The 15,403-nt window shown below is 40.9% G+C and overlaps 1 protein-coding gene across 2 annotated transcripts in view; it reads left to right on the top strand.

Annotated features, from left to right (window-relative positions):
• Positions 1 to 1,778: 1,778 nt before the first annotated feature.
• The window catches only part of sgsm2 (small G protein signaling modulator 2), a 97,264-nt gene continuing 83,639 nt past the window's right edge, over positions 1,779 to 15,403 (top strand). For both annotated transcript variants that reach the window (XM_030067871.1, XM_030067870.1), the window contains exon 1: positions 1,779 to 1,907. In XM_030067871.1, the coding sequence (XP_029923731.1) occupies positions 1,848 to 1,907 (60 nt within the window). In that variant the 5' untranslated portion in view covers positions 1,779 to 1,847. The remainder of the gene's footprint in view (positions 1,908 to 15,403) is intronic.

Raw genomic sequence — 15,403 nt, 5'->3', positions numbered from 1 at the left:
AACCAGAGACCAGAAATCATTCAATTTAGTTGAGGCACAGAATAAAAAAACAGACTTCCCTGACTGTAAATCTAACCTGAAGGACCTCTAGTGCTGACAATATTAGCGTCAAACAGCTCCAGTTTGATCTTTAACAATGATGTGAGGTAAAAAAAAAAAAAAAAAAGGCAGCCTGTTCAGCAGAAACGCACAAAGGGATTTCTGGTGGTTGTAAGTGCACATTCAGCCCACATGGAGGCACAAGCTGGAGGCTTAATGACAGCCAATGTACTTTGTGAATGTACTCCAGAAGGGGAGGATATTCTATATCATCTGCTGTGACGTCAAACTTTTTTCTTTTTTTTTTTTTTTTGCAGCCCAACATAGCATCAACATTGAGAATGGGCCAGAATATTAAGGGCCATGTGCAGGATTATTTTTGGCACACTGTCTAAATCAGTTTGTTTGGATCATCATTACCTGCAGTCTCTGTGTTTGTGTATGTCCATACAAGCATATCATTCTACCACTGAACATTGAATTTTCATTAGAATATACAATTCAACATGTCACTCCCTCTGCAAATACATTGAGAAAAAAGATATGTATGCTTGAGGTACTAATTAATGGAAAACAAAACATTGCACTGTCCCTAATGCTACTTTTTTATGTGTAGTCCTGGAATATGAATTGTTTAATTTATTTAATTTTATTTAATTTTATTTTAAATAACTGCAGGTTTTGGTATAATCGTGAATGTCAGGAGGCTGCAGACCAGACATTAAGGGTGATAATGGATGTTGGCAGTCTACAGGCTGGAATGATTGTGGATGTTGGGCGGTTGCACGTTGCTGTGATACTGGATGTTGGGAGGCTGTATGCTGCAGGTTGCAGTGATGGTGGTTCATAAAAGGATGTTGGCTGCAGGCTTAAGTGATGATGGATGTTGGGAGGCTGTATGGTGCATGCTGAGTGATACTGAATGTTGAAAGTCTGCATATTGCAATGATTGTGTATGCTGGGAGGTTGCAGATTGGAGTGATGACGGGGGTGGGGGGCCTGTAAGGGGCAAGATGAGTGATACTGGATAGTGAGAAGATGTTGGCTGTAAGTTTGAGTGATGCTGAATATGGGAGGTTGCAAGTGGCAGTGATTATGGATGTTGGGAGACTGTAGGTTGCAGTTTGGAATGATGATGGATTTTGGGAGCCTGTACAGTGCTGAGTGATACTGGATGTTGGGAGGTTGCAGGTTGGAATAATGATGGGTTTTAGGAGGCTGAAGGTGCAAGTTGAGTGATAGTGGATGGTGGGAAGATGTTGACTATAAGTTTAAGTGATGCTGAATGTTGGGTGGTCACAGTTGGAGTGATAATAGATGCTGGGAGGTTGCAGGTTGGAGTGATTGTGGATGTTGGGACGGTGCAGGTGCAGGATGTTAGGAGGATGTAGGATGTTAGGAGGCACTCCAGCCTGCAGTTGCATATTGGAGTGTTTTAATACTGGGAGGCTGTAGGTCACAGTTTGGAATGAAGGTGGATGCTGAGAGGCTGTAAGGTGCAAGGTGAGTGATACTGGCTGTTGGGAGTCTGTAGGCTGCACATCGGAGTGATGCAGGAGTGATGGGAGGCTACGGGTCGAAGTGATGCTGTAAGCTTCAGTGATTTTCCTCCATTGATCAGTAGTGGGGAAGGCGGATCCTCTGACGTCGCTGTTAAGCTGCTCCGCTGCGTCAGAGTCCAGCTGAGGGTAGGAAGGAGGAAACAAGGAATAAAAGGAAACTGGTTTTAAAGCGTTTTAAGGGCGGAGAGTCCGGATCGCGGAGAGTCTCAGCGAGGACTGAGCCGTGCAGCCAGACCGCGGACAGACATGGAGGGCTCCACAGAGGAAGAATACAAAGAAAAATTATTATGGAATGTGAAGCGGGAGGTAAGCGCTTGTGTCTGACGGCCCTGTCGAGTGCTCACTCCGTCAATATGGGCTCCGGTGCTGCTCATTCACAATTACACATTTCTATTAGGCCTGTTCTCGGTTACAGCTGATTATCACCCAGTCGAAAAAAAATGACGCTGGGGCGCTTGCAAGTGTTGAATTATAATTTTACCTGTTCGTTGGTGGGAATATGATCATTTTAATATGCAGCCCATGCACTCTGTTGACTCTAATGTTGATTCCGTTTACTTGGATCCTGCAGAAGTTTACCAAACTGACACTAAATTAACAGGAGACCCGTCGCAGTGGTGATTTTGTGTAGTCTTATCAGTTTGTAGCTACATTTATTCTCACATTATTGGCTCCGATCGGCTTCATCAGTAACACCAGAGACGCGTCCTTATGCTCCCCAAACAAATAAATCACTGGAATATTCTTGAATATTCTTAGCACGGCTTATATTGTCTGTATTATGCACTTTACAATGCTCTAATATTTCTTAATGGCAATGAATCGCTGTGATGTTTCTATGATGGTGCTATAATATACCTATAGGAAGTTGGAGGTGTGTCTGTGGTACACTTATTATACTTGATGATAGTTTTTAATATCCTGTATGGTATCACTATGTTATCTCTAATATATTATTTCACTTTAGAGATTTATGATGTAGCCTATGGTAGGTTTCTCAATGGTGACTGTGTATGTGTATGTCTTACTTATAAATATTTTGCTATATTTGTATGACAGCCTCTCTGTCAGACTTCCCCAAGATTACTGTCGCCCTTTTTCATAAGGGTTGCACAGCCATTCACAAGCCACCATATATCTATCTTTCAGAAAGCCACTCTAATCCTCCTGTCTAAAGTGTAACTGAAAAGCGGCTCTCCAGCACAGGTTGCACAGCACCAAGACTCCCTGATCCCTGCTGAAACAGTCCTGCATGAAGGCTTTTGTTCCTGGAGGGGAACCTCTTCAGATCCCTCTAATGGAGAATTAATCATCAGCCCCTCATCCTCTTTGCCCAGTCGCACTGTAATCTATAATGTAATCTCATCAAATGCTAGATTTGGTAATATTTAGAGCCCTGAGAGCTAAAGTATTACTCAAGTGCAGCCAATGGGGAGTGAATTACCTTAGGAAAGGTAAGGTGTGGCCCCCCATACCTCACCCTGAGTGAGTGTAAATTATTGTTTTTATCTTTAGAATGGAGAACAAAGAGCCCTAATTGGCTGAAGTGGAAGATATGATTTGAGTTGATGCAAGCAGGCAGGATTCAGAGCTTCGGTAGCAAGTGATATCAGATGCAGGGACTTCACCATAGCTCAAGGTTTAGCGAGCTGACATCACTGCAGCTGATATACCGGTATGCAACAATAGGTCATTGTGAAACACCATGTTACCCTCTCAAAACCTGGTATCTGAGGTAGGCTAGCCATGGCCAAAACAATGCAGCCTGAGGTAAAAAATTTCAGCATTTTTTCTGCAGCACTCTGGACACAGCATTATCAGTTATTACAGCTGAACATCTTTTTTAAATCCAGTAATAGAGTCTTGACATCTAAACAGTTTTTGGCCTCCACTTCCCTAACAAACCCCACCCTGCATCCGTCCACCCACAGGTTTTGTTCTTAAATAACTGAGTCATCACAACGTCTGCAAAGCTCAAAATAGGAGCACAACAGGGACGGTCCTCAGGATGTCTGCAGGCAGCGCCGATCTGTGTCACCTTTTCTCCTAAACATAGACAATCGGGAAAATGGGGAACATATACCGGGGCCACTCACAGCTGTGCGCCCACACTCTGAGCAGCATCTCTGAACACACACATCCAGTTATATTGATTTGTGTTCCAGTAGCAAAACAGACAAACTCTTAATATTTGCTGTTGGTTTCAAAGAAAAGTTCTGTATCTGACTTTGTTTCCCTTAGGAAATGTCCTTTTCGTACATGACCATGTGACACACTTTTTATCTTTGAACTCAAATGTTCACATATGAAATAAAATGTGTCACATGTGATGTCAGAATACAATGAAAGACATTTGATCACATATGAAAGCCAACAGGTGTCCAAACGGCACTTATGCTTTGAAGCCGGTTCATGGGATGGGAGATTGATTTATTTTTATGTTAGTCTTCATGTTCACAATATCAGGCAATCTGTCTTATATGAATAATATTGGATTTTTTTTTTAGTAGTATTCCCCTGTATTTGCAAAAATAAATGGTATGATAGAACACAATTCTTTTTTAGGCAACCACTCATCAATAACTTAGTCAAACAAAGCCCACTGGCTTTTGGTTTAAAGGTCCCTGTCTCTTTAAGCTACAGTCGGCTACTTTGGCATTGCTTGGCAACTGAAAGCTTCAGCAGCTCCCTAAGAAGTTAAATTGCATCAATTGGCGATTAATATCACAGCAGTGAGCAGCCTTGTCAGGTGGGCTCTGCACACAAAAAAGAGAGAATGGCTTTCTATTTTTGCCTGCTTCCTTAAAGTCAAGATCTTTTTGTTATCCTGATGTATGAATACCCTCTGCACAACAGGGCTCCTCTTAGGTGCCGGTTAGAGCAAAGATAAAAAAAAAAAAAAAAAAAAAAAAAGTGTACTTAAATATAACTGCAGCACAAAACAAGTACAACAGAATGCTTCAGTGCACTCGCTGCTTCCAAGGAGAATTTAAGTGCGCAAGGCTAGATTTCCATGCAACAACCTACCAGTCAGCCTAAAACACAAAGTGGCATTGCAACAAAGAAGAGAGTACATTCCTCACTAACAGAGACATATCATCTTCCAGTTTGCCTAATGGACACTTAGGATTTTTAGTTTCCACACAAGAAATGAGAAATCAAATATTACTGTAGGTTCTTTTTTTTTTTTTTTTACACACACATTATAGAAGATTCCAAAACCGCTAATTCCCACCTACAGAGTATTGCTAAGATTCAGCTGGTCCTGACCATCTCTGATGCCGAAACACTCATCCATGCCTTTGGCTCCTCAAAGCTTGATTACTGCAGCGTCGTATTCTCTGGCTTATCCTCTGGTGTCTTCAGCTAGTACAGAACTCTGCAGCTGGAATTCTGACCAGAACCAACAAATCTGACCTACATCTTTTTTAGCATTTTACATTAAAACCCTTCATAATGGAGCCTTTTATTAGGCTGAATTCGGGACAAGACCAAGCATTGCGACTCCTTGGTTTGTGTGGAGGGGTGTTTACATCACTGTATGTGTGCTAGCTGTCTGGTCACTGGCTATGAGATTGGCCAACGTATATGACTTTAGGTTGGGTTGCGACAAAACTTTACTCTGCCTCAACCTGTTTGCCGGACGCCATGCCGCAGCCAAAACGCACCACACCCATTTAAAATGAAGGAGTCCTGCCTGAATGTGGCCTTGCTGTGCTCCCTCTCTTTGGATTTTTTTCCCAACTGAAATTAAAAGGGCAAAGTCTCGTGAAAATTTAAATTAAAAGCTGTTGTCTTATGGTCTCCCTTGATGCACTGCTGATATGCACTTTACTCCATGTCATGTAGTTTTATGCATTTTATCCCTACCTTGTTATGCTTTGTGTAGCATTTATATTCTGCTGTTCAAGTGCATGCATGCAAATTTACTTACATTGCAAAGGATTTCAAGTTCAAATGAGTTCAAATCGGTTGATTAGTGCTGTCATCAGTGCTGAACAGGATGTAAAAGGAGTACATTTTTCTGCAAAACTGGTGTTTAGGCGAGTGTATGAAGTGTCATGGGCCTAAATCTGTTTGACAAATGTGATAATGACAGATGACTGAGCGGTTGCAGGGACCGCTCTGATCCTGGTGTCAGACCTATTGTCCATATGACTGACAGGATGAAATTGAAATGACAGAATGCGAGGATAGGCTTCATAATGCCTCGGATTCAAGGTCCCACGCTATTGGAATGATGCTAAAGAGAGATGGTAGCAAATCAGTGGCTGCAAAGACAGAGAACAGGATGTGAAGATAGTGTAGAGAGAGGAGAGGATGTTGTGCTAGCTGGCCTTGCTTTGTATCGTGGGTCTCCCTGGCCCGAGCCCAGACTAATATTAGAATGATCCTTCCTCAGAACCCACAGAGGTCTCACCTTCATGGAAAATCAGACAGCTACTTTTTTAGTACACGGCGCTCACTTCGGTGAGCATAAGCTTCGATAAATTTAATAATACAGTGGGCACGATGCATTCAAAAAGAAGGTGGTAGTCACTGTTCCTTTTTGTGAATTGCCATCTTCGTACCACGTGGGATTTCTTTATGCAGATTTATTTTTGATAGGCGCCCTTGGTTCCACTGAATTCTGTTTTCCTTCACCAAAATAGACTTGCACCGGTCTCATCTCGAGTTACTGCTGTAGGTAGAAGATGTGAGGATTACAAAGCTGATTCTGTGTGGATGCTGAGTCTTTGCTCAAGTGAGGTTAATGATTCTGTAGCTACTTGGTGAGAGGAGAGTTATTGTGGTTTAGGACTTATAAAGATCAATTCGCCTTTTTTAAATCATAATTGAGCTATTTACATGGCTGTGATCTTTGAATGTTAATTATGTTAATGTAATTTTTTTTTTAAAGGTCTTGTTTAGTATATTCAAAAAAGGATGGGCCCTGGAGAGGCCACAAAAACATTTCTTTTTAGATATCGTGTGCAGATTGGACCAAATCATGCCCATAAAATACTAAAATGAGGTCACAAAATCCTAAATTTTGTGCACAATTTAATTTTTTGTGCTCTGAATTTGACTTTTCGTGCTCTCAAATTCACAAAATTGCATGCATGTTTTGGTTCAATTGTACCCTGCTCTAATGAAAACAGGCCCAACAGTTTCTAGGATTAGCTGACAGCAGCTTTGTGTGTAGTTGGGGTTCTTTGGTTGATTACGGTGTATTTTGACATGGGGTTGCTTCCTATAATGCATCTCATGGCATGACAAGGAGCAAGAGGACTAATGGGAGTTCACACCACATGATTACCCAGACTGTCCAGTCACTGACGGTTCTTTGTGAGAAAAGCCCCAGATCAGAGGCAAATCGGTGTTTGCTTGGAGCTCGCAGGCTGGCGCTCAGTCGCTCAGTGTGTGAACTGTGAATGGAGGCGTTCCCAGAGACTTGCCGATGCATCACAGATGCCCCAAAGATATCAAGGCAGCTAAATAGCTGGAATAGTTTGGGAGTCCAAATCCTGTACTGTGAAAAATGTTGTGACTGGTGGTTAGGGCGGTGACAAGCTACAGCCAAATGAAAATGCAAGCCACGGGGTGAGGGGAAACCTGGGGGACAGGTCGTCGAACACCTGCAACACAACAAACACAACAAGCGTGGCTAGAATAAAAGTTCTGCGGTCTGCTTCCTCCTTGTTTCACCGCAAACAACTTGGATTGCTTGTTTCTTACTGATATTCAGAAGAAAAAAATCATATCTTGCACTTGATACCGCGTCATTGTCATTTCTCACATGTGTTTTCGTGACAAAGTGTAGTTCAGAGACTAGACAGAGTGGCTGGTGATTCCCTCCAGTGAAGGATCAAGATCTTTCACTACAAATTTTGACTGATGGGCAACCCCCCATCACCCATCACTCTTGTGGTGTGAAAACCACAAAAACTTCAAGATTACTGATTACAAGACAAAAAGTTGTGTGAAGGGAACAGCACAGTGACATGATGACTCTGAAGGTCCTGCAGTGTGTGTGTTGGATAATGAGGATCCTCAGGATGCGCGAACCGGCATCAAGAGGCTGATTTAGATGGAGACACTGAATTCACTCTAAACCATTTACAAGACAAAGGCAGGCTGCATAGCTATTAGATGGATATATACAGAGTTTACAGGAGGGTATCCACATTTTGAATATATTATGAATTATTATTATTGAAATTCATTCAGATTCATTGAAATCATGGATGCAGTAGCTTCCCAGGGTGCACTGCAGGGGTTCAGTCTCTGGAACAGTGGGCATGTTTTCTTGAGATGAGAGCAAATTCAAGAGCTCGAGACAACAAATTGAGAGCACAAAAAAAAAAAAAAAAATGTGTGGCTGTTCTTACATACAGTATCTTGTCCTCATCGCTTAGCCCATGTGATAAATGTCTTGTGTAATCTTTGCTGCCTTTGGCTTACATGTGTTTTAGATGTGTGGTATCAGCTTTAAATTCCAAAGTAAAATTCTGGCAGAGCTATAATGCTGAAAGGACAATAGCAGTGCATCTTGCATCTGCATGTTTAGCATAACATCTACATATATATATATATATATATATATATATATATATATATATATATATATATATATACAGTACAGGCCAAAAGTTTGGACACACCTTCTCATTCAATGCGTTTTCTTTATTTTCATGACTATTTACATTGTAGATTCTCACTGAAGGCATCAAAACTATGAATGAACACGAACATGTGGAGTTATGTACTTAACAAAAAAAAGCGTGGCTATAGATAGATAGATAGATAGCCTTTATTATCCCAAAGGGAAATTCTTTTTCACAACCTGTCACAGAAACCAACATTAACAACACACAATGCACAAATAAGCAACATCACCAGGCACCGAAACAACATATAACAAATAACAAACAAATAACAAACACCACCCGACATTGAACAATCACAACGCTCAAGAGGGGCTGGGCCGATACCGCTTAATTGTTAAGTGCTGAGATGGCAGACGGGACAAAGCTCTTGCTAAAGCGTACCCGTCACCTATTTTGAAGAAACTAGAATATAAAACATGTTTTCAGTTATTTCACCTTTTTTTGTTAAGTACATAACTCTACATGTGTTCATTCATAGTTTTGATTCCTTCAGTGAGAATCTACAATGTAAATAGTCATGAAAATAAAGAAAACGCATTGAATGAGAAGGTGTGTCCAAACTTTTGGCCTGTACTGTATGTATATATATACAAATTTACTTAACATTTCGCAGGCAGGCGTATGTTAGGACTCATTTTTCCTCTCTTTTATCCAGCCGTTGGTTTCCATTCATACCATTACGAAATGAAAGAGACGTCAAACTTTCTTCACAGAAGTAGTCCAGCACCGTAATAAATTCCTCCATAGTAGATCTCCTAAAAGCAGCAGCACTTTGGTGTTTTGTGAGTAATGTGGTCTCTCCTCTGGGAAATAGTCCCCAGGGAAACATTTGCTTTACACAGTGAATTATTAGGTCTGTGGTACATAGGCATATCTATCTATGTACACATATGAGCGAGCAGTCTTATGAATTTAAGACTTCAATTGTATGTGCACATGTTTTTAACCTGAAATCTAAGTAAACTTTTATACATCTGGTCCAAGTGATATAAAAGTACACTTTAAGCTCAGTAAATCTTTTCTTGTCCAGTCAACATCAATACTCAGACCAGGGTGTTGCAAGCCTCTACCACAGGCTGAGGGTTTTCTAATACTATTTCCTTTGTTTACTACAGTGAGCTGCCTTGGTTGCCATATTGCAACCCGCAGCTAAACAACATTAACCTGCCTCTTCCCAGAAGAAATATTCTGTCATTATGCAGCAGGGCGTTGGGTAACTTCTCCCGCAGACTGACACCTCCTCCAGCACAGAGTCATTTCTTCCTGCCACAATCTTATTTTATGACTGCTAGTCCAAGAGCTTGAAAGGCCAGGCCAGCTCTCTCTAAACTGCAGCGATATCCACTTGATATTTTGTACTTTGGGGTTAAATGTTAATTTCCTCTCTCTGTTTCTTGACAAGAAAAGTGGAGAAATTGATTCCACACAGGATATAGCACTGTATGGACAGAAAATGATTGCAGTGTTATAATATCTGTACCAATCCTAATAAGGCATGAATAATTACCTCAGTAATGGCTGTGTCTCTGCTGTGGGCTGACAATAGATAGAATATGATGTAACCAAATTATGTTGCAGCTACTCTTGCCAAGGGTTGGACTGGAAGGAGGGATGGCACCATGGCAGACATCAGCCAGACAGCGTGTTGAGGGAAGGGAAGATGATATCCCGGCAAAGTGCATGCATTATTTTTTTTTTTATTATTTTAGTCTTGTTTTGTTTTTTGGTTAGGGTAGTATCGTTGACTTGCAGTGACTCAAAGAACCCCCTGATTTGTTCAAATACATTTCATACATTTTCAGGCTCTTCACAGGACCATGAAGGTCTTATGTAGAACCATTTGAGCTTGGTCCTGTAAAGAACCTTCCTAAAGGGTTCTGCAAGCTCAAATATCTTTTTTGTGATCAGTATACAATTTTTGGTTGTGGTTCAAGAGGTAACCAGAAGAGAAACACTTCACTCTTGTAGCTGGGTGCCATAAAAAAATCAGCCTGTTTTGGTAGAAGTTATCTGGTACAAATCAGTGCATAATGAGTGGAATCATCATGTTATCAGCTGTCTGTAAAATAGGTGCAATTTTGTTGTAAATTTTGCCTCAAACAGCTTTCCCACTCCTCCCACTTCCTCCAAGCCCCTCCCACATGTACCACACATGCCTATGTAAAGCGGTCCAACCCAGCTCCATCAGTGTCTGAAACAACAACCTGATACTGAGATTTTTTGGCTGTGTTTTTGCTGCTTTTCACTTCATTTTCCTTGTTTTCAGCTGTATCGCTGCTGCGTTTCAACCACAAATCCATTTTCTGGATTTTTTTTGTCTTGGTTTCTCAGTCGTAGTGAACAAACATCCTTGCAGATTTAAACCACAAACACACACATTTGACACCTTCAGGAAACCTGGGAAAACTGGATATAAAATGTGCTTTATCAAAATTACATTTGCATTTTGTACTGAACTTATTACAGGATAGGCTAATTATTTTAGGAATTATGCATGGCTGATAATCAACATCTCACCTTCCCTCATGGAGTACTCCAGCATTTTACAACCATTGACCTGAACCATGCCAAGCAAAAAGGAATGAATGAACAAACAAACACACTCACAAACCTTGATCTTATTTAGATGGACATGTAGCACACTGTTCTATTTTCTGCACTATATCAATACTCAGTGGTCACTTTATCAGGTCCACCTGCACAATCTAATGTAATCCCGTACAACTGTTGTGCCATAAAGTTTCCTTTCCTGCTGCCTATAATGCTCAGCTTTTCTTGTTGTCACAGTAATAGAGGTGTTCATTCACTTCTATGTTTGGCATTAGGCTCATAGTTAGTGCTGCTGTTGTACTGGACTGAGTTTTATTGAGAGCTGTTTCCATTATTCTGTCCCCCTCATTATATATAAACGAGGAGGGCAAAAAATTAGAAAGACCTCTCAATATAGTGGTCTATAAGGACATTGTAGTCCAGTGCAAGACCTCTGCAAACTACAACCTCAGTAATAAACACAGAGTTAAGTGTGAACAAAAACTGAATATTAGAAACTTTGTAAAAAGGTAGAATTTATGGCAGAGCTGTTGCACTGAACTGCATTAGACTGTACAGGTGGAGCTGATAAAGTGGACACTGTATATAGGCATTATACTATAAGCTATGGTTGCTCATGGTTCAGATGCCAGGTAGTTTAATAAAACTGTATTACCCACAGAGGAGATGAGGACAGTTGATGAATCAGAGAGCCAGTGAGCTGAAATCACTGTCATCAATTATAAGTAAACTTATTAATTAGTTCTATAAGTCATCATTATGAATGCACAGTGGGACTGTATAGATATATAATAGAACAAACTTGTTTGGTGGTGATTCAGTGGTGAGGACTGTGGGAGAGAAACCAGTGAACAATTATATCATGCTCAGCCACATGTCCTCCATTTCCCATAGTCTGTCTATCTATATTTTCTTTTCCAGCAGTTGTATTAGCTTAGGGAAAATGTCCCCCTTTGTTACTGGACGACACATTATGTTGATGTTCTGTGGTTTGCGCCAGTCACGCATGTCAGAGTGAGGGAAAAGTAAATGTGTCCTTACGTAACAGGCAGGCAGCTGGCTAATGAGCTCTTCCCTCTGTTCCTATCAGAGGCCATTTGCTTCTGGATTCTCAGAAGTGTTTAGAAGTTAGCCTGCTCCGCTCCGCATCTTTGACATGCCAGCTGTTTCTAATTTTTAATGTAATCTTGGGGTTGTACACGTTGGGCCTGTCACTTGATAACTCGTTCATGGATGTCCTCTCTTAATGAACATAAATATATTAGCTGACATCCTTTGTCTTGTTTTTCCTTGTCTTCATGATGGTGAGAGGATGATTCCAGTGTCCCTGCACTGTTTAAAGAGGTCAAATGACCTGTGAAAGTGTTCACAGCCCACTGACCGTGCACACATGAATGCACATACGGATGGTAATATACAACCCCTCACACAGCTGAATTATAATTGACACTTTACACAGCAGCCGTTTTGAAATGAAATAGCAGGTAAACACAGGTGTTATTAATGATGGTATTAATGACCGTTCCTGTTCCATTTACAGTCGGTCTAGCAGAGCCAGGGTCCTGGTGCTGTTCATGCCGGCTCAGTGTAAAGACATTAATGTCATTAGTAAAACCTGTGTTTACCCTGCCATTTCATGTCAAAATTACTGCCGTGGGAAAAAAAAAAGGTCTGCAGCAGTTTCAGTTATCCAACATTTGTTCTGGAGGTAGAAGGAATGTCTTTGGATCGGTAAACCTTGGCTTCTTTGTCTCATTCATTCATTCACAGAATTCATTCATAGAATTAATTAGAGGAACCTTGTACAGACAGAAGGCCAGACTACTAGCTTATATTGCCTGTTGTACGCTACTTTGAACTTGGAAAGGTCAGCTAAGGTACCCAACCAAACTAGAAAACTCAGAATAGCTAGATAATATTTTTTCCACTAAGTACCAAAACCTCTAGACTCATGCTGTTGGCTACCTCCTCCCTTACACTTTATCTTTTTCTCAAGGCTGCGATCTGATGTTGCCCGAAAAAATGTGAACTTCGAGAGAGTGTTGGTTTTGTACTTACTTGGATGTGGTATGAGTCCACATGGTGGTGAAATGTCCTCATTAGTTGCCCCTTGCTTCCCTGGGCTGCTAATCCACAATACTGTGTTTGTGTCTCTGCATTCACTTCCATAGCAAGGGCTATACAGGCCCCAAAAGAAAACTTAAGAACACCCAAAAAGCACATAAACAAAATGCAAACAAAGCAGTTAATGCCAATAAAAAACAAGTCCTGGTACCAATTTTTTCTGCATAATTACAATTATTTGTGAAAGTACTGTCTTTAAGGTTCTGTATGAAGCAAGGTTGCTATGTGGAAGCTTCCTGCAGACACTTCCTGCCGGATCTACTTTCCAAATCAAACAGGAAAAAAGCCCAAGAAAACCGACATTTAATTTCCTGAAAAAAAAAAAAAAAAAAAAAAAAAAAACGGGTACTAGGAGTTTTTTTTTTATATCTGCATAATCCTAATCCACTGTATTGGCATTTGTTTGTTTTGGAACCTTTTTTCTGCTATGCTATAGAAGTGAATGGAGGGATTGAAATACAGTATCGCAGTGTACCAGCCCACCAATATGTGGACACACATAATGCCCAGGTAACTTTACAAATATTCTACCTTTTTTTTATAATTATTATTATTTTGCTTGAACATCGACCAAGGACATTATTTTTGCCTCCCCCAGCCCAGCCTTTGAGAAATGTTTGAATAACAAACCACATTCTGTTTAACATTATAGCAATAGCTCAAGTAGCCTATGTGATATTATAGGTAGCCTACTCTCATATGTGCAACTTTATGATTTTAATGTATAACACATATTGTAATGTCAGATCCTGTTTACCATCCCTCATCATCACACCCTGAGAAATCACAGTATAAACCTACTAGGGAGCCCGGACATTCATCAACTTTAATGCGTAATCAACCAGTCAGCCAAAGTCAAACTGACTGGTTGCCAAATATAATCACTTCAATCTCACAGAGTCCAAGTCATACTGAGGTGCAAGTATCGACCCCCTTGACCAACCCACTGTGCATCACTTTACTCTGATTCATTGGGTGAAGCTGTATGTAAATATACAGGTCCTTTGGCTCCTCTCTGCTCAGGTTGTGGTCAGTCAGAGGCTCCACATGAGAGCATTAGATGACAAAATGAGAATTAGTGGTTCTCCAGAGATTTCACTCTGGCCTGAAATTGATTGTCTGCATAGCTATGGTCAGCAGATTGTTAGCGTTTGGGCCTATCAGTATCACCACCCCGTCTCACGATGAAACCCTTGTGGTCACTGGATCCATCTTGCTGCATCAATGAAAAGTTCAATCACCAAAGACAAGACCATTAAAGAGTGTAGCTTCAAGTTGCCTGGTGTGAGGTAGTTTGACACTCAGGTTTTGCGGTTAGAGGTGCATCCATGGTGGCTGTTTGCTCTGATGAAGCTTCATGGTTGGATGAGAGTGGAAACGCTGAAGCAGTGAAGCCTCAAAGTAACCACAGAACTATAACATTTGGAGATTAGTAAATGACTCAGTGCTCTTCCACCTTTACATGCCCTGCCATTTTCCCCATTTTACTAACCATATCTTGTGTCATGATCTTACTTTAACCACATGAGGGAAGCTCTTGATGTGCATCAAGACAGGAATGGCAAAATGCCAGTTTGACCAGATAAGTAGGCTGATAGGACTGCAGATCCGGTCCAACTAGACACCAGGAACTAGAAATCACATAGGAAACTCTTCTTTCATTGCAGTGCTCTTTTTAAGAGGAATGCTGTTAAATTTAAGATGTGATGTAGGCAATTGGTGTTGCACTGAATCTATTACAATAGCTGTGAGCTGAATACATTTCTAAGCTCAACACATTGAGAGAATTTAAACTCTGTGACTTACAGCCTGGAGCTGCTCCACTGAAAAGAGACATTTTGACCTCATGCAAACTTTGACTTATTTATTTTTATATTATTATGTGACTGCTACCAACTACAGAATAATTTTCAATACAAACCTTGCTGCTTCTCAGAGGTGAAACTCAGTTCCCAATCGACAGACTCCTTTAACATCTTACAGAATTGCTGTTGCCAGCTGAGTAGTAATGTCTTAATAATTAGAGCCTGTGTGCCAAACCATGAGAGGCATATCAAAGAGAAAGCCATTTCAGCAAATCAGTTATTGTTGTGATGCTCTGTTGAGGGAAATTGTCTTTTTTTTTGTTGTGCCCCTCCATAGGGAGGAAGAGGTCATATTTGACTCGAGAACAGCACTGCCAGAGCTGATAGAGACTGCCTTGTCTTGCTCAAGGGCACCTCAGCACTACTTGCCTGGGTCCTTAGGTTAAAGCTGAAATATACCACTTTTTCTTATTAAAATAGCAATAAATGAACAGGATTAGACTGACTCACGCATCGTCAGTGTTTCTGTGACACCGTGAGTTCATGCCTTTTCCTTTTCTATGATGTTGGGGACTTCATGGCGTTTGCAGGTGGTGGCAGTCAAGGTGAGCAGACAGTCACAGCAACAACAACAATGGAGGAGAGCAGCAAGAAAAGGAAGAAAAGCTGAACT

Source organism: Myripristis murdjan, chromosome 13, assembly GCF_902150065.1.
Source record: "Myripristis murdjan chromosome 13, fMyrMur1.1, whole genome shotgun sequence".
Classification (NCBI taxonomy): domain Eukaryota; kingdom Metazoa; phylum Chordata; class Actinopteri; order Holocentriformes; family Holocentridae; genus Myripristis; species Myripristis murdjan.
The sequence above is the reverse complement of the archived record's forward strand: the minus strand, read 5'-3'. Positions and strand labels throughout refer to the sequence as shown.